Source organism: Sus scrofa, chromosome 10 (genome assembly GCF_054392235.1).
Source record: "Sus scrofa isolate SSC_HxYL_T2T_F1_AM1 chromosome 10, Sscrofa_HxYL_maternal_Yorkshire_Landrace_v2.0, whole genome shotgun sequence".
In the NCBI taxonomy this organism is placed as follows: domain Eukaryota; kingdom Metazoa; phylum Chordata; class Mammalia; order Artiodactyla; family Suidae; genus Sus; species Sus scrofa.
The window spans coordinates 22,493,104-22,514,266 of record NC_139392.1 but is presented as its reverse complement, the minus strand read 5'-3'; the positions used below and the strand labels follow the sequence as shown (position 1 = coordinate 22,514,266).

The 21,163-nt window shown below is 52.0% G+C and overlaps 1 protein-coding gene across 8 annotated transcripts in view; it reads right to left on the bottom strand.

Annotated features, from left to right (window-relative positions):
* Positions 1 to 987: 987 nt before the first annotated feature.
* Positions 988 to 21,163, bottom strand: part of CAPN2 (calpain 2) — a 60,959-nt gene continuing 40,783 nt past the window's right edge. The window contains 12 exon segments of one of the 8 annotated variants that reach the window (NM_001100188.1): positions 995 to 1,945; positions 6,124 to 6,182; positions 6,430 to 6,546; positions 7,787 to 7,865; positions 8,955 to 9,023; positions 10,348 to 10,412; positions 12,588 to 12,645; positions 14,453 to 14,518; positions 15,996 to 16,032; positions 17,938 to 18,149; positions 19,649 to 19,660; positions 20,612 to 20,781. In NM_001100188.1, coding sequence (NP_001093658.1) covers positions 1,922 to 1,945; positions 6,124 to 6,182; positions 6,430 to 6,546; positions 7,787 to 7,865; positions 8,955 to 9,023; positions 10,348 to 10,412; positions 12,588 to 12,645; positions 14,453 to 14,518; positions 15,996 to 16,032; positions 17,938 to 18,149; positions 19,649 to 19,660; positions 20,612 to 20,781 — 968 coding nt within the window. In that variant the 3' untranslated portion in view covers positions 995 to 1,921. 8 annotated transcript variants of the gene reach the window in all.

Here is a 21,163-nt window from a genome sequence, read left to right as displayed (position 1 = left end):
TTATGTCTGTCAAGCCCTCTCCCATCTTTCATGGCTAAGATGCCTCAAGGACCCTTGGCTGTCTTCCTGGCTCCCTCCTGCTCCCTCCACCTAAGTGACAAGCAAGTGGCAGGCAAAGCATGGACATGAAGAGACCAAGAAGTAGCAACGTTGGAGCCGATTTTACGGTCAGTTATCAGGGCTTCAGAATTGGGTTTTTAAAATACCATATGATATCACTTGTATGTGGAATTTAAACTATGGCACAAATGAACCTGTCTACAGAACAGACAGACTCTCAGGCTTGGGGTTGCCAAGGGGGAGGGAAAGAGGGAAGAGGAGGGAGAAGGGTGGGTGGGGAGTTCGGGGTTGGTAGACGCAAAATATTCCATTAGAATGGATGAGCAATGAGGTCCTGCTGTGCAGCACTTGGAACTGTATCCAGTCACTTGTGATGGAACATGATGAGAAAAAGAATGGATATACTGGGTCACTTTACTGTACAGCAGAAATTGACAAAACATTGTAAATCAACTGTAGGGAGTTATCATTGTGGCTCAGCGGAAACGAATCTGACTGGCATCCATGAGGATGCAGGTTCAATCCCTGGCCCTGCTCAGTGGGTGAAGGATCTGGCGTTGCCCTGAGCTGTGGTGGAGGTGGCAGATGCGGCTGAGATCCCAAGTTGCCATGGCTGTGGTGTAGGCAGGCAGCTGTAGCTCTGATTTAGAGCTGTAGCTCTAGCCTGGGAACCTCCACATGCCACAGGTGTGGCCCTAAACAAAAAGATGATTAAAAAAAAACCAAAAATCTAATGAAAAAATTTTAAAACGAAGAATTGGGTTTTAAAAGGTTTCCTGGTTCCACATTGAAATGTAGGTTGGCTGCCCTTTCCCCAGTCCGGGCTTTTCCACAGGGAGGTACACGCCTTCTAGAGCAGACTGAGCTGGGGTGGGTGCGCTCCCCGCGAGCCCCCCCCTCCCGCCCCCAGGAAGGACAGCACCCATGTGCGATTGCCTGGGCGACTCTTTATTGAACAGTACATGTGGAAGAAAATAAGGCAACAAGGCAGTATCTTTTTAATGTTGCTAGCATTTCCCCAAGGTGCAGCCAGGAAGGAGTCAAGCCCGCGTCCCTTCTGCAGGGTGCGGTGCTTCCGCAGGGCGTCCCCCCACCCCATCCACGCGCGATGCTTGATGCTTGCGGTGACATTCAGGAAGTTTGGAGGCAGCTGTGCTGTCTTCCATCGCAGTGGGCTTGCTGGGTCACGGCTTCAGCTGAGCGAGAGTGAATCCCTTCGGTCTTCATGACAATGTCTACGACTGGATATGCTCAAGGGCTTATGAACACGTCACTATTCACCAAGCCGTTTTCTATAGTCTGTCTCTCATGTAACGCAAATGACAGAGCTGTGCTTCCTACCTGGTGTCTTCCGATGCCTTCGCGATGCAAAATATTTTTCCATCTTACTCAAAGGAAATGGTCATCCCTGCACCGCTGTTGGGTGGGCGCCACAGCTGCATTTTTAAACGTGAAGTAGCTTTAAATATTGCCAGCAGGGACCCCGGATCCTTTGAGATCGACTGCATGTTACAGTAAGCTCGGCTGCTAAGTATCTCGCTGCCTTTCTTCCTGATGTGATATTGCGATGAACAGGAAAGTGTCTCAAAGTACAAAGTGTGTGCTATGTCCAGACCAAAGGTTTTCCCTAATTTGATTGAGGTTAACTAATCAACTCATTGCATTTAGTGTGATATGCAAATCTTTTACTTTGATATCTAGGAGGTCTGCGTTCTCACATAGACAGTATCATTTTCAGCGCTAATCGGTTTAAGTGAATGTTCCCATCATTTCATGATCCAGATAAAAAATTTCTCTGTGGAGGTTTAGTCCTTGGTGGGTTTTCTTTCATGAGACGTCTTCAGGCAGGTTAGTCATAACTTCAAAGTACCGAGAAACACAGCCACTGGGAGGGAGGAAAAGACAGGTCAATTCAGTGCCCCCCCTTTTTTTTTTGGTTTTTAGGGCTGCTTCCGCAGCATATGGAGGTTCCCAGGCTAGGGGTCTCATCGGAGCTGTAGCTGCCAGCCTACACCACAGCCACAGCAACGCAGGATCCAAGCCACATCTGCCACCTACACAGCGGCTCACAGCAACGTCAGATCCCCAACCCACTGAGCGAGGCCAGGGATCGAACCAGCAACCTCATGGTTCCTCATCAGATTCGTTTCCTCTGAGCCACAACAGGAACTCCCTTTTTAAAACTGAAAAGCTGTTTAAGCCCCTGTGGGTCATCGCCTTGACAGGTGTATCAGAAAAGCTGACCAAGGGTGAAGATATCAGTGTACTACTAACTCGCATTTTTTCGACCTGATTTGTGGAGTGTTGCTTTTCACAGGACAAGAAAAGCTGTTACTTGAATCAGGTGGTCATGAGTCATGTTACAGGGTTGATTGAAATACATGAAACATGCAGCAGACAACATGAATTAGCATTTCCTTATCTCTGCCTCAGAGGGTCACAGCAGGGCTTGGTTAGGGGTGCAGAGGCTCCTTGAACTCGGGTTTTCAACTTTGGGTCTTTTTTTTTTTTTTTTTTTTTTGGATGAGTCTGGCATGGGGAAGTCCCCAGACCAGGGATCAAACCCATGTGACAGCAGCGACCTGAGCCATGGCAGTGACAACACCAGGTCCTTAACCCACTGAGCCATCAGGGAACTCCCTCAACCTTGGTTTATATAGAAGTAATCTGGGAACTTTAAGTCTGACTCTGACTGGATTGGTCTGGGATGGGCGTGGACATCAAGACTTTGCAAAGCTCCCCAGGTATGTGATCTGCAGTCCGGCTGAGAATCACTGCAGACTGAAAGGGAGATCTGGCTGTTGCAGCCTTAGCAAAACAAAAAACAAAAACAAAACAGAGCGTGGGGAACTCCAGGAACCTGTGACAGGCGAGGCTCAGAAAACAGGGGCAGCCAGCGGATGAGATGTTTCTCAGAGGAAATGGGGAGGGGGGGTCTGCGTAGCTTGGCCAGACAGACCGATGGAAGCTGGGGAGGAATCAGACTGCAGGCCCAGGGGAGGATATTTCCTAGGCTACCAGAGTTTTAAGCAAGTTAGTGCTCTACGGAACCAGCGAACAGGTATCTGCAGTTGGCTAGTGTTGCTTTAAAATGCCTAAGACCAGCAGGAACCTACCTCAACATAATAAAGGCCATATATGACAAATCCACAGCAAACATCATTCTCAATGGTGAGAAGCTGAAAGAATTCCTGCAGAGATCAGGAACAAGACAAGGCTGTCCACTCTCACCACTACTCTTCAACATAGTTCTGGAAGTCCTAGCCACAGTAATCAGCCACCATACACAAAAATAAACTCCAGGAGTTCCCGTCGTGGCGCAGTGGTTAACGAATCCGACTAGGAACCATGAGGTTGCGGGTTCGGTCCCTGTCCTTGCTCAGTGGGTTAACGATCCGGCGTTGCCGTGAGCTGTGGTGTAGGTTGCAGACGTGGCTCGGATCCCGCGTTGCTGTGGCTCTGGCATAGGCCGGTGGCTACAGCTCTGATTCAACCCCTGGCCTGGGAACCTCCATATGCCGCGGGAGCGGCCCAAGAAATAGCAACAACAACAACAAAAAGAGAAAAGACAAAAAATAAAATAAAATAAAATAAACTCCAAATGGATTAAAGACCTAGATATAAGACCAAACACTATAAAACTCTTAGAGGAACACATAGGCCAAACACTCTCTGACATAAACAACAGCAACATCTTCTCAGATTCACCTCTTAGAGTACTGACAGTAAAAACAAAATAAACAAATGGGACCTAATCAAACTGAAAAGTTTCTGCACAGCAAAGGAAACCCTAAACAAAACAAAAAGACAACCCATAGAATCGGAGAAAGTCTTTGCAAGTGAATCAGCTGACAAGGGATTCATCTCCAGAATTTATAAACACTTTCTGCAGCTCCATACCAAAAAAACAAACAACCCCATCAAAAAATGGGCAGAAGATCTAAACAGACATTTCTCCAAAGAAGACATACAGATGGCCAAAAAACACATGAAAAGATTTCAACATCACTCATTAGAGAAATGCAAATCAAAACTACTCTGAGGTACCACCTTACACCAGCCAGAATGGCCATCTTCAAAACGTCTACAAACAATAAGTGCTGGAAAGGTTATGCAGAAAAAGGAGCCCTAGTACACAGTTGGTGGGATTGTACATAGGTGCAACCGCTGTGGAAAACAGTATGGAGAGTCCTCAGAAAACTCAAAATAGAACTACCATTTGACCCAGCAATCCCACTCCTGGGCATCTATCCAGAGAAAACCATGACTCGCAAAGACACATGTACTCTGATGTTCACTGCAGCACTCTTTGCAATAGCCAAGACATGGAAACAACCTAAATGTCCATCGACAGAGGAGTGCATCAAGAAGATGTGGTGCATATACACAGTGGAATATGACTCAGCCATTAAAAGGAATGAAATACCAGCATTTTTAGCAATATGGATGGACCTAGAAATTATCATGCTAAGTGAAGTCAGCCATACAATGAGACACCAACATCAAATGCTTTCACTGACATGTGGATCTGAAAAAAGGACAGACTGAACTTTGCAGAATGGATGCTGACTCACAGACATTGAAAAACGTATGGTCTCTGGAGGAGACAGTTTGGGGGGTGGGGGGATGTGCTTGGGTTGCGGGATGGAAATCCTGTGAAACTGGATTATGATAATCATTATACACTACAGATGTGATAAATTCATTTGAGTAATAAAAAATAGAAAAATAAAATAAATGAATTAAATGCCTAAGACCAAGAGTTCCCACTGTGGCTCAGCAGGTTACAAACCTGACTAGTACCCATGAAGATGCTGGTTCGATCCCCGGCCCTGCTCCGTGAGGGAGAGAGGGAGGGAGGAAGGGAGGAAGGAAGGAAGGAAGGAAGGAAGGAAGGAAGGAAGGAAGAAAAAGGGAATAAATAAAATGCTTAAGACCCGAGAGAAACAGCTATGCAGTTGCTGGCTTCCTCCAGAGTTCTCAGTTTAAGGAAAGGAGGTGTCAGTCCCCCTGCCTGTCCTTCTACGGCTCTGCCCCTCTCCCCCTGCCAGGGGACTTGCTCGTTCCTGGTCCTGGCCACCAGGCCCAGCCCTCTGCAGCCTGTGCTGCTCTAAGCTCAGTTGCCCGTGGACAGAGGAAATACAGGCTAGAGCCAGGGGAGGATGAAAGCACACCCTAGCTGGCTTCTTCCTCTGACACGAGGGGACGTTCTGTTGGATGACAAGGGAACATTTCAGGCTGTGCATCTGTGGAATGGTGCACCGACTGAATTTGGACTGAAGATCATTTCAAGAGGTGGGCAGCGCTGGGGTGCCAGACACATGAGCACAGCCATTATACGGGGCAAGCTTATTCACTGATGTTATTTATTTATTTATTTATTTATTTATTTTCTCTTTTGTCTTTTTAGGGCCGTACCCCTGGCATATGGAGATTCCCAGGCTAGGGGTCCAATCAGAGCTGTAGCCGCCAGCCCACACCACAGCCACAGCCACGCTAGATCTGAGCCGCCTCTGTGACCTACACCACAGCTCATGGCAATGCCGGATCCTTAACCCACTGAGCAAGCCCAGGGATCAAACCTGCAACCTCATGTTTCCTAGTCAGATTCGTTTCCACTGAGCCATGACGGGAACTCCTTCACTAATGTTATTTTATTTCAAAGGCGGAAGAAGTAAAGAAAAGTAATTTGCTCAGAAAGTATAAGAAGATCGGTTCTAAGATTGACAGGTACTTCCCAAAACCCACTTGAATTTCATCCAAAGGTTTCTTTGCATAAGCGCCTTCTCGCATGTGTACTGACCAGCAGGTCATTTTTCTAAGAGGGATCCTGCAGCCACCCCTTCTTATTTTAAGCTTGTGTTCTTCTCAAGGCAAAGCTCACGGGAGGAGGGACCAGGTGTGTTTTCTTGGACTCGAGAATCAATAGATAACTGGGAACCTGCCAACAGCATGAGAGCCTGCCCCCCGCCCCAGACCAAAAGCCACAGGTCTCTGTCCCCTGAGGAACAGCCTTCTCCCGCTTGTCCCCTAGGAGTGGGGGCTGGGAAGCTGCAGACTTACAGAGATAAGGTCCAGCTCGATTGTTCCAGTATTCTCTGAATCCAGCTGCTTAAATATCCCTGTGGAGGAAGAGGGGGATGTCAGTGAGAGCTGAACAGAGATCCCATTATCCTCTTCCCCATCTGGCAGCCAGTTTCACTGAATGTCACCAGCTAATATTTCTTCCCTCCATCGCGGAGTAAAGAAGGATTTTCACTCTCAACTGGACAGACACATCTCTGGCTCCGGTGGTGTCACCGTGGGGAAAGGCAAGCTGCTTTACTCCCGAGACACCTGAAGCGGGTCTTTTCCCAAATGGGCACTTACTGAATAGTGTTTCTAGTCGAACCAAACACCGAACAAAATTGTCAAAATCGATGATGAGCTGGTCATCTGCAAACCGAGCGACGATGACTTGGTGGAGCTGACAGGGCAGCTTGAAACCTGCAGTTCAACAAACAAGCAAACCCATGGCCAAACGTTAGACTGCACCCCATCGGCTCATGGGCTAGGGAGCCGATGGGACAGCTTTTTTTTTTTTTTTTTCTTTTGTCTTTTTGCCTTTTCTAGGGCCACACCCTCGGCATGTGGAAGTTCCCAGGCTAGGGGTCTAATTGGAGCTGAAGTTGCCGGTCTATACCACAGCCACAACACCACCAGATCCAAGCCGCATGTGCGACCTACACCAGAGCCTTAACCCACGGAGTCCCTTTTATTGACATCACAGTCTGCTAGGGACTCAGCACAGGCTGGAGCTGGACATCCTGCTTTCCCTGCGCCCGAGACGAGGAGCCGGGGTGGGGGTGGGGTGGCAGGAACTGACATTGCCTGTGACCCGCCCGGTCAGAGGGAGACAATTCAAGAAGGCTTAGGGGACAGGGGTGTCCTCAAGGCCACTCCATTTTACCAATTAGTCTTGGCTGTTTTTTTATTTTTTATTTTTTATTGATTTACATTGTTCCTGCAATTTCTGCTATACAGCAAAGTGATCCAGTCGTACATATATGTACATTCTCTCTCTTTTGTTTTTTCATATTATTTCCCATCATGTTCTAACCCAAGAGACTGGACACAGTTCCCTGTGCTGTACAGTAGGACCCCATTGTTTATCCATTCCAAATGCAATAATTTGTATCTATGTTGCCTTTTTTTTTTTTTTTTGGCAGTATGTGGTAGTTCCTGGCTCAGGGACTGAACCCGAGCCACGGAAGCATCCTGAGCCACAGCAGTGACAACAGAGTTCCTAACTGCTAAGCCACTAGGGAACTCCATTAATTAGTCCTTTTTTTTTAGGGTGACACTCATAGCATATGGAGGTTCCCAGGCAAGGGGTCGAATCGGAGCTACAGCTGCTGGCCTACACCAGAGCCACAGCAACATGGGATCTAAGCCGCATCTGTGACCTACACCACAGCTCATGGTAACGCCAGATCCTTAACCCACTGAGGGAGGCCAGGGATTGAACCTGCGTCCTCATGGATGCGAGTCAGATTCGTTTCTGCTGAGCCATGATAGGAATTCCAAGGGAACTCCATTAATTAGTTTTTAAAAGGCGAATGAAGAGGATGTGTTTGAACCAGCACCTGCTTTATTTCATGGTTTACCAAATTTTGCATCGCAGAGAATAAGTTTTCACATATTCTATAGGTATTGAAAGAAAGGAAATACAATTAGGGAGTGTTACCTGCTTCCTCTAATGCTTTCCGCATCTCATAGGAGTTCATGGTGCCCGACCTGTCCACATCAATTTCCCGGTAAATTTTCTGGAATGTACAGCATAGTTAGAAAACCGTGACCCCAAAGGTGGTGAGCTCTGTGCCATGTACTAAGCGGAGCTGAAATCGTTCCAGCTCCGTGCCTCTAGTTTGGCCTTGGAAGCATCACCATGTTTCTGCCCTAAATGGTCCTTTGCCTCTGCGAGCTGGTTTATAAACATGCCCATCAAACCACCTGGCCAACTACATGAGCCCCTGTTCTTGTCCTTTTTATCTTTTTGCTTGTTAGGGCCACACCCACGGCTTAAGGAAGTTCCCAGGCTAGGGGTCTAATCTGAGCTACAGCTCCCAGCCTCAGTCACAGCCACAGCAACACCAGATCTGAGCTGTGTCTATGACCTACACCACAGCTCACGACAACGCCGGATCCTTAGCCCACTGATTGAGTTCAGGGATCGAACACGGATATTAGTCGGGTTTGTTACCGCTGAGCCTCAACAGGAACCCCCCCGCCCCCACCATTCTTGTCTTCTGTCGTTTTTGTACTTAGCTGTCAAAAATCCAAACTACAAGGAGTGACAACAGCCTTTTCAGCAAACTCCATGTGGCTTTCAGATGACCCCATTACAGTCAACAAGGCAGGGAGCAGACAGCCTAACTTGTAAAATCTTTGCTTTTTCTCATTATTTATTTATTCATCTATTTTTGTCTTTTTAGGGCTGCACCTGTGGCATATGGAGGTTCCCAAGCTAAGGGTCCAATCGGAGCTATAGCCGCCTGCCTACACCACAGCCACAGCCATGTGGGATCCGAGCAGCATCTGCGACCTACACCACAGCTCATGGGAACACCAGATCCTTAACCCACTAAGTGAGGCCAGGGATCGAACCCACGTCCTCATGGATGCTAGTTGGGTTCGCTAACTGCTGAGCCACGACGGGAACTCCAGTCTTTGCTCTTTCTGTTCACATGTGCCCAGCCCTGTCTTGACTCATTCAGATTGGAGCTCCATCGTGGGTCCAGCCCCCTTCCCTTGAAAAGGTCCCTCCACCATTTATCCTGAAGAGTCGCTGCCTCTGAACCGGGTTCCGCACACAGACCCGCCACCCCTGCCATCCGGCCCTCCTGGGCTCTTACCTGGTATTTTTGAATCTTTGTCCAAAGGATGTAGAACTCCTTCAGACCCAGCTTGCCACTCCCGTCCGACTGCCTTCAGTTAAGGAAAGCTCCCGGGGGCTGGGTTCCTGTGGGCCGTGTCACCTGGCCTGTCCTCTTCACCTGGAGCTGGTGGCCACAGCTTATTCACCAGGGGCTCTTGCCGAAAGACCCTTTTCCCGCTCCTCACGCTGGCTGAGCCTCCATCTGAGGGCAGCGGGATGGGTGGATAGAGACCTGCTGCCCTCCCTGCCCCCGCTCTGCCCGCTGGTCTGGGGGTGCTGGGCTGAAGGCTCCAAGTCCTGCTGAAAATGAGCTGTCGGAGATCTGGAGGCTCCAGGTGGCTTCTAATGGCCAGGCCCTTGGCTCTTTGGGCAATATTTTTTTTTAGGGCCACATGCATGGCATATGGAAGTTCCCAGGCTAGGGGTCAAATCGGAGCTGCAGCTGCCAGCCTACACCACAGCCACAGCAGTGAAGGATCCGAGCCTGCGACCTATGCCACAGCTCGTGGCAATGCCAGATCCTCTACCCACTGAGCGAGAACAGGGATGGAACCTGCATCCTCAGAGATGCTATGTTTGGTTCTTAATCCACTGAACCACAACAGGACCTCCGAGTATTCTTATTTCCTTTTTTTTTTTTTTTCGTATTTTGTATTTTTTGTCCTTATAGGGCCGCACCCGCAGCATATAGAGTTTCCCAGGCTAGGGGTTTAATCGGAGCTGTTGCTACAGGCTAGCGCCACAGCAATGCCAGATCCAAGCCGTGTCTGCAACCAACACCACAGCTCACGGCAACGCCAGATCCTTAACCCATGAGCAAGGCCAGGGATCAAACCTGCAACCTCATGGTTCCTAATCGAATTTGTTCCCACTGTGCCATGACGGGAATTCCCCATGAGTATTCTTATTTATAAGAGGCCTCTTATAGGGGGAACTACACAGCAGGTGCCAGGAGCCTGGGCACAGAGGGAGGAGGTTGCTCTTGGAGGGTGGGCCCCGGTCTTAGGAATCGGGAAGGAATGCCTAACCAGGGCAAACATTCCCATCAGAGTACCATGCTTTGGGAGTACTTCCCAGGAAACAAATTCAAGCCCCAGAGAGGGATGGTGGGCGGGCTGTGGGGATTCCCAGCAGGAGCCCTGGACCAGGCTGGCTCCCTGCGCTCAGCCTGGGGGTGGGGAGGTTGCAGCATCTCATGTTCCCTCATCTGAAGTGGCTCCACATTCCCTGGCCAGGGAGGCCAGCGCTGAAAGCTGACAGTGCTAACTTGAGCCAGCGGGGATGGCTGGCCGACCTGAAGCAGGAAAGGCATGTGTTTGAGTCTTCTTCAAACCCCTCCAGCCTGCTCTCCCCAACACGTTAAAGGATACATCCAGCATGTCAACCATGATCTTGCAGGTTTCGATGCTGAAGCCGTCTGACTTGATGTCTTGGCCTGGGAGACAAAATAAGGGTGATGGGTACATCGAGAGCAGCCCTGCCCAACACAACATTCCAGGATGATGGGATGTCCTGGGCCTGTGTCCTCGGAAATGGGAGCCGCTTAAATGATCTGAAAGAGCCACATGAGGCTGGTGGCCGCCAAACTGGGACAGTGCAGAGGATGCGTTACCTTTGCCTGTATAGTGGCCATTAGGTATGTATGTACTTATTTGTTTAAAGTTCCCGGGCCAGGGATCGAACCCGTACCACAGCTGCAACTGTAGCCGCAGCAGTAACAACACTGGATCCTTAACCCAACAAGCTGCCAGGGAACTCCGATGCATACTTTTCGTTTCTTTTTCTTTTTTTCCAATGCATACTTTTAAAATCAATAACTAGAAAATGATAAAAGATTGGAACTTTAAGCGATCACAGGAGGCAGAGTCACCTGTGACAAATGAGAGGCCCCATGTGTTCATTGCAGGCCAGGCCCTGTGAGAAGAAGAGGTTTACATAACTGTCCGTCTGCAGGCACTTAGGGCACCTCTGTGTCCCCAGCCAGGTAACAACCCTGGGGGCCAGAGGCTCTCCGGAGCCACCATGCTCTCCAGGGTGTGTCCTGCCTAGTGGGGAGTCAGCAGGTGATATGAGTCTGTTCTCAGAGCCTTCATGGGAGCCCATGCTTCTCGTCACATCCTTGTGAAAAGTTAAGACCTAACCTGTCTCAACACTGCCATTCTGGGCACTGACCCCCCTCTCATGAGTGGGGCCCTGGACAGAAGGCAGGCGTCACCAGGCATGGATGAGGGGGAGGGTACCAAGCTCTGAGGCTCGGGTGAGGCCACTGCAGCGCCTCCCACCAGGAGCAGCTGCACCCAATTGTGGCCTGTTCCCTCCCCCCCCCCACCTCTGCACAGAAACAACAGAGCTCAGTGTTCTGGGCTCAAAGCGGCCCTGTGACCTCCTTGTGCCTGGCAGCCTCGAGGATAAACATCATCTCTTGTCACCCCCAGATCGGAGGAGGGAGGCGGGGGACTGGGCTGGCCCTGGGGAAGCCCTGGGCTGGCCTGGCCGTGCTGGCCCTTCGACCCCCTGGCTGGAGCTCTGTGAATCACAGAAGCTCAAATGCAGCGTTTGTTCAGAGCCCTCGGAACAGGAGCTGGACATCTGTGATTCCTGTAGGCCGCGATGCATTCGCATTCCCTGGAGTGGGAGACCCTACTGGCATGGACCCATCTTTGGCTCCAAGAGGAAGATCTACTTTTATCTCTTGGGCCAGAGGCTGTCACTGAAGCCCCTGGGACTCCTGGGGATGAGCCACAGACCGGCCGTTCAGACCTGACCACACATGTGCGCGTTTATCATCTGGGTTAGATCTCTCTGGTTTTTTTTTAGGACCACACCTGCAGCATATGGAAGTTCAGATCTGAGCCGTGTCTGCGACCTACACCACAGCTCACGGCAACAACGGATCCTTAACCCACTGAGCAAGGCCAGGGATTGAACCCAAAACCTCATGGTTCCTAGTCGGATTCGTTAACCACTGAGCCACGACGGGAACTCCAGGAGATGAGGCTTTTTAATGCCACCCCCTTCATTTGCGAGGATGATGGGCCACTTTCCATTCTGGCTTGGCAGTGAGATGCTGTCACTGTCGATGGTTCCCCTCTAAACACAGCCAGGGACTCAGGGGTGGGGTGTGCCTTCCGGCTCCCGTGATCTCGGCTGACCCATCTTTCTTACCAAGGAAACATCCTAACAGGCACCGTTTACGGAGCCCAGGCTTTGGGCCAGGCAATTGCTACATGTTATCTCACTTAAGACATTCAACCACTCTTAAGAGGAAGGTAAACAAACGGTAGGTAATAATAGGCTATTTTGCAGATAAGGAAACAAGCATCAGAGAGGTTATCTAACTTGGTTTAGATCAGAGCTCCTAAACAGTGGCAACCTGGATGTGACCTTTGACCTCCACACTCCAGAAACCGTTGTCCCTTTTTTTAAAAAAAATCACATCACATAGAACCTCCTCCATCCAGTTCTTTGGTGGCGATGGTACTGATGCAGGAGTGATGAAATAATGGTTCAGCCATACAGCCACCACGACGTGGGAGGGGATGCAGCCCGTGTCCCCTCAGGTCACGGGAGAAGGAGCAGGGTCAGGGCTTTGCAAGAAGGGGAGACTTACGCTTTGCTAGAACTCTTCTCAGGATCGTCTGCAACTCAAAGGCAGAAATCTCTGCATCCTGTGGACAAGCAAGCAGAGCTTAGTGGCTCCCTGCAGGGTGTCTGCCCCGGGCAAGCCCTGGTCCAGGTGGGGGTCTACGGATGTGCATTTCTAACAAGCCCCTCGACCAACCGACCCCACTTTGAGTAGTACTGCCACCAAGTTCTGGATGGTTTAAAAAAAATTTTTTTTTAATTATAGTTGATTTACAATGTTAAAGTATAGTTGATTTACAATGGATCGTGTTTTGTTTTTTTTTAATTTCTTTTTGCTTTTTAGGGCCACACCCTCGACATATGGAGGTTCCCAGGCTAGGGGTCGAATAGGAGCTACAGCTGCCGGCCTCCACCACAGCCACAGCATCGCCAGATTGGAGCTGCATCTTCGGCCTACACCACAGCTCACGGCAACACTGGATTCTTAACCCCCTGACCGAGGCCAGGATTGAACCCCTGTCCTCATGGATACTAGGCAGGTTTGTTACTGCTGAGCCACAACGGAAACTCCTAGATCATGTTTTAACCTACAGTGTGCTCCAGGCGGAGTTTAGTCATCATTTCAGAGACTGTAAAGAATAAATTCTCCACCGACCCCATCTGTGGTCTTTTGACTTAGTTCTCTACCCGTCCTCCCACCCAGTACGCCTTCCTCACCCTTTAAAACCCAGCTCCGGCTTCCAGTAAAGCTGGTTAGACACTGCTCCACGGGCTGGCCCAGCACCTTCTCAGCGGCCCGTCCTGCCAGGGCCCCTCAGAGGTGGTGCCGGGGCCTCTGGTCACTTCCACATATTGTGTAACCGAGGGACAGCCCTATTATTTACAATCAAGATTGACTGTAGTCCTTTGTGTCTTCTTGGAGTGTGTGTGTGTGTGTGAGACAGAGACAGAGAGAGAGGGAGACAGATTCAATCAATGGGGAAACCCATCCCTCTGACGCCCCCTGCCCTTAGAAGCTGGGAGGAGGAGGGGAGGGGAGGCAGGTTGAGGGGCTGGGGAGGGTCTCCAATGAGAGGCCCAGGTGGGCCCCCTGGTGGGCACTGGCCAGAGCTGGAGGCCTCCGCTGAACAGAGGAGAATGACTTTTGTGGGAGCTGTTAGAAGAAAGCCTGTAACTCTACAGCAGATGGAAGCCTCAACGGCTGAGGGATTTTGCTGAAGAACAGGGAAGTCTGTTTGCATCCTTGAGATGTAAAATCCTGCATCTCCCCAAATGTTTCTGTGGACATCAAGGGGAAGGGGCCGTGTTCCAGGTCTTAGTTGCAGTGGAACAGAGCAAAGCAAATAGCCACAGTCAGTGGTTGCAAATAATGACATTTAGAGTGGATAAGCAAGGGTCCTGCTGTACAGCACAGGGCACTAGACCCAGTCACTTGTGATGGAACAAGATGGAAGATAATAGGAGAAGAATGTGTGTGTGTGTGTGTGTGTGTGCGTGTGCGTGTGTGTGTGTGTGTCTGACTGGGTCACTTTGTTGTACAGCAGAAATTGACAGAATGCTATCAATCAACTATAATAAAAAAATTTTTTAAAAAAGGAAAAAAACAAACAAAACAAAACAGCCACACAGTGAGGCCCAGGGTCCCGTGGCAGGAGGAATACAGCCCAGAGCTGACCACAAAAGCAGAAACCCCTGGCCATAAGCAGAGGTCCTGGGGAGGCTGTGGGCGAAGGATCTGAGTGCACATCCCAGCGACCTTTGCAATTCCTTTTGGATTTGGTTCGGTTTGTTTCCTCTCCCTCGTTAAATAGAAGTCTCCTTGAGGACACGGTGGGTCTTTCCCTTGGCCTCACACAGGGCGCATAACCCAGAGAAGTGGCGACCACTTACCTCTCCTGCCAGCTGGGCAAACAGCCTCCTGAATCCGTCATCGATGTCGTCCTCGCTGGCATCATTCTGGAAGACAAGGCCCAGAAGTGAGACGCAGTGGATCCACAGGCACCTGCTCTCCTTGCTGGAGTGGCTTCCGTTCCCCTCACAGTTCTGTGTGTGTGTGTGAGAGCTCTCTCTCTCTGGCTTGAATTCTCAGGTTACCAGGACTGAGACAAAGGACAGCGTGAGGAATGAATAAAAGAATTTTTCAGGAGTTCCTGTCGTGGCGCAGTGGTTAATGAATCCGACTAGGAACCATGAGGTTGTGGGTTCGGTCCCTGCCCTCGCTCAGTGGGTTAATGATCCGGCGTTGCTGTGAGCTGTGGTGTAGGTTGCAGACACGGCTCGGATCCCAAGTTGCTGTGGCTCTGGTGTAGACCGGTGGCTACAGCTCTAATTGGACCCCTAGCCTGGGAACCTCCATATGCCGCGGGAGCGGCCCAAGAAATAGCAACAACAACAACAACAACAAAAGACAAAAGACAAAAAAAAATAAAAAAATAAAAAAAAAAAGAATTTTTCAGAGTTCCTGCCGTGGTGCAGTGGTTAACGAATACAACTAGGAACCATGAGGTTGCGGGTTTGATCCCTGGCCTTGCTCAGTGGGTTCAGGATCTGGCGTTGCAGTGAGCTGTGGTGTAGGTTGCAGACACAGCTCGGATCCTGTGTTGCTGTGGCTGTGGTGTGGGCTGGTGGCTACAGCTCTCATTTGACCCTTATCCTGGGAACCTCCATATGCCACAGGAAGTGGCCCTAGAAAAGGCAAAAGGACAAAAAAAAAAAAAAAAAAAAAAAATTTCTTTCCAGCCAAAACACTTGAGACGGAATGCAAACTATGTGGGAAGAAGGTGCACCCTAATTGCTCACATAATTCTCCACCATTCCACCCAAGTGGCCTCTCGTGATCAAATGTAACAGGGACTCAGACGTGCAGGCTAGCTGGCGTGTTCTGGAAGGACTCTGACCATGGTGACAGAGCACAGCCACAAGGCCCTTGGGCATTGTTCAGCATCTCGCTGAGCACGCGTGAGGTTCAGCAGCTGAGGAGGAACCCTCTTGCTGGGACAGTGGGAAGGGCATTCCTTCCTGTTCGCGTGCTTCCCTTCCCTGACTTTGAACTTGCCATGGCTGGGCCTCGTCTGAAATTCCCGAGTTCAAGCCCTTCAGGAGGGACCACTGCGTCACACCTCTCGGAACTCAAGGACCGGGAGAAACCGCGTCATCCAGCGCGTTCGTTTTATCAGCGAGAAAACTGAGGTCATAAAAAGGGGAGACGAGACCTCACACGGATCAGGGCACCCCTCGTGCACATGGGCCACCTCCAAGGGACCGCCAGAGCCCCGCTGGAGGCACTCTCAGACCCTAGCCAGGACGGCACCCCTAGTTTCAAGCTGTGCTCATGAAGTCCTAGGGGCCTCCTAAGCCCTTCGAGTTGCTTCCTGCGCCTCGGGTCCTGGGGTGTTCAGGGCAGAGTCGGGGGACGTCAGGCAGTTCCAAGTACCTCTTCCAGGTCGGCCTCGATTTCATCGTCCACGACTCTGGAAAAGAAGGAGATGTGTTACTGGAAGGGCAGCGAGGAAGAAAGGGAGGAATCACTGCTAAAATGGACCTGTGGGATCTCCCTCGTGGTGCCGTGGGTTAAGGATCGGGCATTGTCCCTGCTGTGACTCTGGTCACAACTGTGGCTGGGGTTTGATCTCTGGCCTGGGAATTTTTTTTTTTGGCCTTTTAGGGCTGCACCTGTGGCATATGGAGGTCCCCAGGCTAGGGGTCCAATCGGAGCTGCAGCTGCCGGCCGACACCACAGTCACGGCAACACTGGATCCTTAATCCACTGAGCAAGACCAGGGATCGAACCTGCGTCCTCATGGATACCAGTCAGGTTTGTTAACCACTGAGCCACGACAGGAACTCTTGGCCTGGGCATTTTTGTATGTCACGGGGTGTGGCCAAAAAAAAAAAAAAAAAAAAAAAGTAGCCACACCGTTAAACCTGGCACAGGGTGGACAGAGGGGGTTCCTCTGCATCCAAGTTTCTGTGATAACACATCCCCCAGAGCAGAAGTTAAGGCAGAAATGATTCAAAGAAGGGTCACAGTCAAAAGAACTTGGAGAGTCCCCGAACTGTGGTGCTCCAGAGGAGAGCCGGTCAGAGGTGGGAGAGCTGCAGCGACGTGGCAGTGATGCTACTGGTTCACAGAGGCTGGGTGCTCACCTTGCTAGCAGCCCGGTTTTCTCCAGGGAATTCTGCCTCTGCCCGCACTGCCCTGGAGCACAGCCATCCCTGCGCCCCCCTCCCACTGCCCTCTGCCCTCTCGAGGCAGCTGATAGAGCCTGTTGGCTGCACTCGCTGGGTCTATGGATCCAAGCACGTGGCACAGGGTCCGAGGTGGCACCGGGTCCAAGGGGAAACAGAAGCTGCCTCAGCCCCTGCTGCCCACACCCTGGCCCTCCAGCACATCCATGGTCCCTGCTCTACCCTGTCCCATTGCCCAGCCTCCCATCCGTTCTAGAGAGGTCCATGGCCTTCCAGTAAATCTCCTTCTGTGTAAGGTGCCTAAGGCTGATTATGCCTCATGCTGTTAAGTGCCCAGCTGTAGAGACATGGCTGAGGCAGCGCCCCAAGTGGCAGAAGCCACAGTGAATTGAGCTCATAATGATGTGGGGTGAGCCAAAAAGAGTCCCCAAACAGCTGGGATCCAGTGGGATCCAGTGAGGAAGGGGGTCAGCTGGAGACCTGGTAATGCGGAGAGACTCTGGAGACACCTGAGGGGCCACTGAGATGGTCGCTTACACCTGGGCTCCACCAGGCAGGCTGGGAAGCAAGGATTTGGCCAGCACTGTGCTAAACAGCAGGCCGGGGTCCATAGATGGTCTAACACGTGTCATTAAAATGAAAACAACTTGATCATTCAGAGGCACGACTGTGAAATTAGACTCTGCGATTTGTTCTACAACCACTCCCCCTGCTTTTTTTTGTTTTGTTTTTTGGGGGGCCGCACCTGTGACACATGGAGGTTCCCAGGCTGCTGGCCTACACCACAGCCACAGCAACATGAGATCCAAGCTGTGTCTGCAACCTACACCACAGCTCACGGCAACGCCGAATCCCCAACCCACTGAGCGAGGCCAGGGATGGAACCTGCATCCTCATGGATCCTAGTCAGGTTCGTGCTGGCTGAGCCACGATGGGAACTCCACATAGAATAGCCTCTTTCTGACCCAAGAGATGCCGAGTGGCTGTTTTCTTTGCTTCCCTGAAGGCAGCACTGATGTCCTTCCACACCTGACATCCCCACGCTAACCCCCGAAGCAGAGCGGCTTTTTTGGAAAAAGAACCTGCCCTTCTGGGGGGTGAGGCGCTCCAGGTAGGTCAGGGAGGGACCAGCGGGCGGACAGGACCCGGGGTTGGAGGGCTAGGGGGCGGGCGGGACGACGACCTACTGGTAGTCGGCCTTCTTTTCGGAAAAGACGCGGATGCAGAAGTCCCCGTCCTTGTTGGGCTCGAAGGTGGAGGGCACCAGGATGTACTCGCCCGGCGGCAGCTTGAAGCGGTTCAGCACTTCCCGCAGGTTGATGAAGGTGTCCGACCGCTCCCTCGCTCTGTGCGTCAGGAAGAAGTTCTTGCTGAGGTGGATGTTGGTCTGTCCGGTCAACTGGCGAGGAGACAGGAGCCTGTGAGAGTGGGGGGTGGGCGGGGGGAGGGCTCCTTCCCACCCCTCGGGGGAAGGCGATGGATGGCGACACGTCTGGGTCACCTTAGATGAGGAGCAAACGTCCTACCCAGAACAGGAACTCAGAGGCGCGCACGACAGGGGGCCCACGTTCGTGCACGTCTGCAGACGCCCTCCCCGCCCCCCACAACTCGGGGACATTATGACACTGTTGTGCGCATGGCAGGGATCCACCCAGTTCTGTGTGGGGGAGACACCCGGACAGAAGCCAACAGGACCAGGGCGAGGAGGGAGCCCAGCTTCCAAACCTGGGCTTGCAGTGTGACCATGGAATCCACGGAGCCATCCAAGGGGCCTCCAACTGCCCCTTGTGTTGACTCGGAAAACTAGCCTTTATTATTATTATTATTATTATTTTTGTCTTTTGTCTTTTTAGGGCTGCACCCGCAGCACATGGAGGTTCCCAGGCTAGGAGTCAAATCAGAGCTACAGCTGCCGGCCGACACCATAGACACAGCAGTGCCAGATCTGAGCCGCGTCTGCGACCTACACCCCAGCTCACAGCAACACCCGATCCTTAACCCACTGAACGAGGCCAGGGATCGAACCCACAACCTCATGCTTCCTAGTCGAATTTGTTTCTGCTGTGCCACAATGGCAACTCCTATTGTTATTATTATTATTTAGGGCCTCAGGTTCGACACATGGGGTCGGGATTGAATCAGAGCTGCAGCTGCTGGCCTACACCGCAGCCACAGTAACTCGGGATCTGAGCCACATCTGGGACCTACACCACAGCTCACGGCGATGCTGGATCCTGAACCCACCGATCAAGGCTAGGGATCAAACCCACATCCTCATGGGTACTAGTAGGGTTCATATCCTGCTGAGCCACAAAGGGAACTGCCAAAAAACTGGTCTTTAGTGACACACATGGCTACTGTGCGTCTCACGAGATCAGCTACCCTCCCCACCCCCGGGCCTACTAAGTGCTTTTACGTAATCCAGTGCATCCCAACCGCCTGGCGGGGTGGGCGGTTGACCAGTTTTATGGAGGAAGACATTGAAAGCGAGAAGGCATGGGGGATTGTCCAAGCTCGCCCAGCCTGCTCACAGCAGAGCTGGAAGCTGGTCCAGGCATCTTTCTTGGCTCCTGCATCTCATGATTCCACCTGCGGGGGTCATTGTTTCCCTTCAGGTCAGTTTTAAGGGCGCTACAGGACTCTGGGAAGAGCCTGCGGCAGCCCCCAGAACAAGAATCCTCCACTGGGAAGCAGGCGTTTGAGGCCCAGGGGCACTGCCCAAGACCCCTCGCCCTGATCTCAGGCCCCAGGACCTTGAGCGACCTCACCAGAGCCCAGAGGGGGTCGGGACTCATCCTTCATGGCCACCAGCAAGACCCCCGCGCCAGCAGTGTAAGCCTTTCCCTTGTGGGTGACCCTGAGCCCCCAGGGACGGGGGCTGCCACACGACAGACGTACCTCCTCCGGAACCTGCAAAGAAGGGAGAACACACTTAACTCAGACTCCGGAAAAGCTCCACAGCTGGGACTGTCTCCTCTGCTACACTCCCTTTGGCTACTGCTTTGGCAATTATTAACTAAGTCAACAGTTAACTATTTTCCAAGGAACTCGAAGCATTTCTACCTTTAAAAAATTCTTGTGACCCTAGCAATAACGTGGAGGAGCCCTTAGCAGCATTCCTAGTTTACAGAGCATAGAATCCAGACGTGGGGCTCTGAGGTGACTTGTCTAAGGTCACCCAGATCACACCCCGCTTCCTCCACAGGGAAAGCAGGGCGAGGCAGGTGCACTGTGGGCTGGGAGCCAGCAGGTGTTGGTTCTAGGATTCTGTTGGCCACAACCACCTGCATTTCCCCGGGGAAGCCACTTCCCCTCTCTGGCCTCAGTTTCCTTGTCCCTAAAATGGGACCAAATGATCACTCAGGTCCTACCCCGCTCAAAAGCCCATGGCTGGATTTCCAAGCCGGTGAGGGGGTGGGGGGTAGGGGCGGGCTGTGTGTCACAATTCAGTCTGCATTTTTCTTGCAACTATTTTGTTCCAGATCCAACGTCCTTGGCACCTATTTCAGAGACGGAGGCGCCTGGTATTCCGTACATTGTTAGAAATGGTGGTGTTTGCCCACCTCCACCTGTTGTGAGCAGGTGGATGAGTGTCTGTCCCATAAGTGGCAGCCACACTGCCCTGACACTTGAGCACACAGAGCCTTCTCCCCGATGCTCTCTGACCCCTACTTGGTACGCCAGGAGCCTGCCCATCCTGCGTGACTTCTCCTTCTCCTGTGTGGCCAGGCTGTGGCTTTGCTTTTCCTTGCCGGGCCAGAGCCCCATCTGCAGGTCTGCCTGTGGGGCTGGCCTTCCTCTCGGGGCTGAGAGGAGCCAAGGAGGAAGGGAGGGCAGAGCTGCACCCGAGGGCGCCCCCACCTCGTAGATGCCAAAGCCGATGGTGTGCATGTCCTCGCCCATCTTCCTCTGCCGCCGCCGGTGCTTCTGGATGAGGCCCACCAGGAAGGTGCAGCCGCTCTCCCCGTCCTCCTGGTCCTCGTCCTCCTCCTCCAGCTTGATCAGGTACTGAGGGTTCATCCAGAAAGTATCTGCAGCGAGAGGGGCCAGGGTCACTCACCCAGGACACAGGAGCCAGCCCGACCAGGCAGGTGTACGTGGGGAAGGAGGTGGCCTGGGTCCCAGGGGTTGGGGGCCGCCAGGGGGAGGATGAAGGCGGCAGCGTGGGGGGGGGTATGATGGGAGGTGGCGGGGCAGAGGAACCAGAGGTCAGGGTTGGGTGGCAGCCTGTCCCAGTAGGGACAGGCAGTGAGCTGGTCTGAATGCCACAGGAACCCAAATCAGAAACTCCCCTCTGCCCCCTGCACGTCTCCCTCGCTCGCCCTCAGGCTGGCTGGGCTGGAGGGGCATCTCTCAGCACAGAACAGGGGCTCCGAGCTGAGGCCCCGATCTCCTTTGGCTCAACTGTGACAT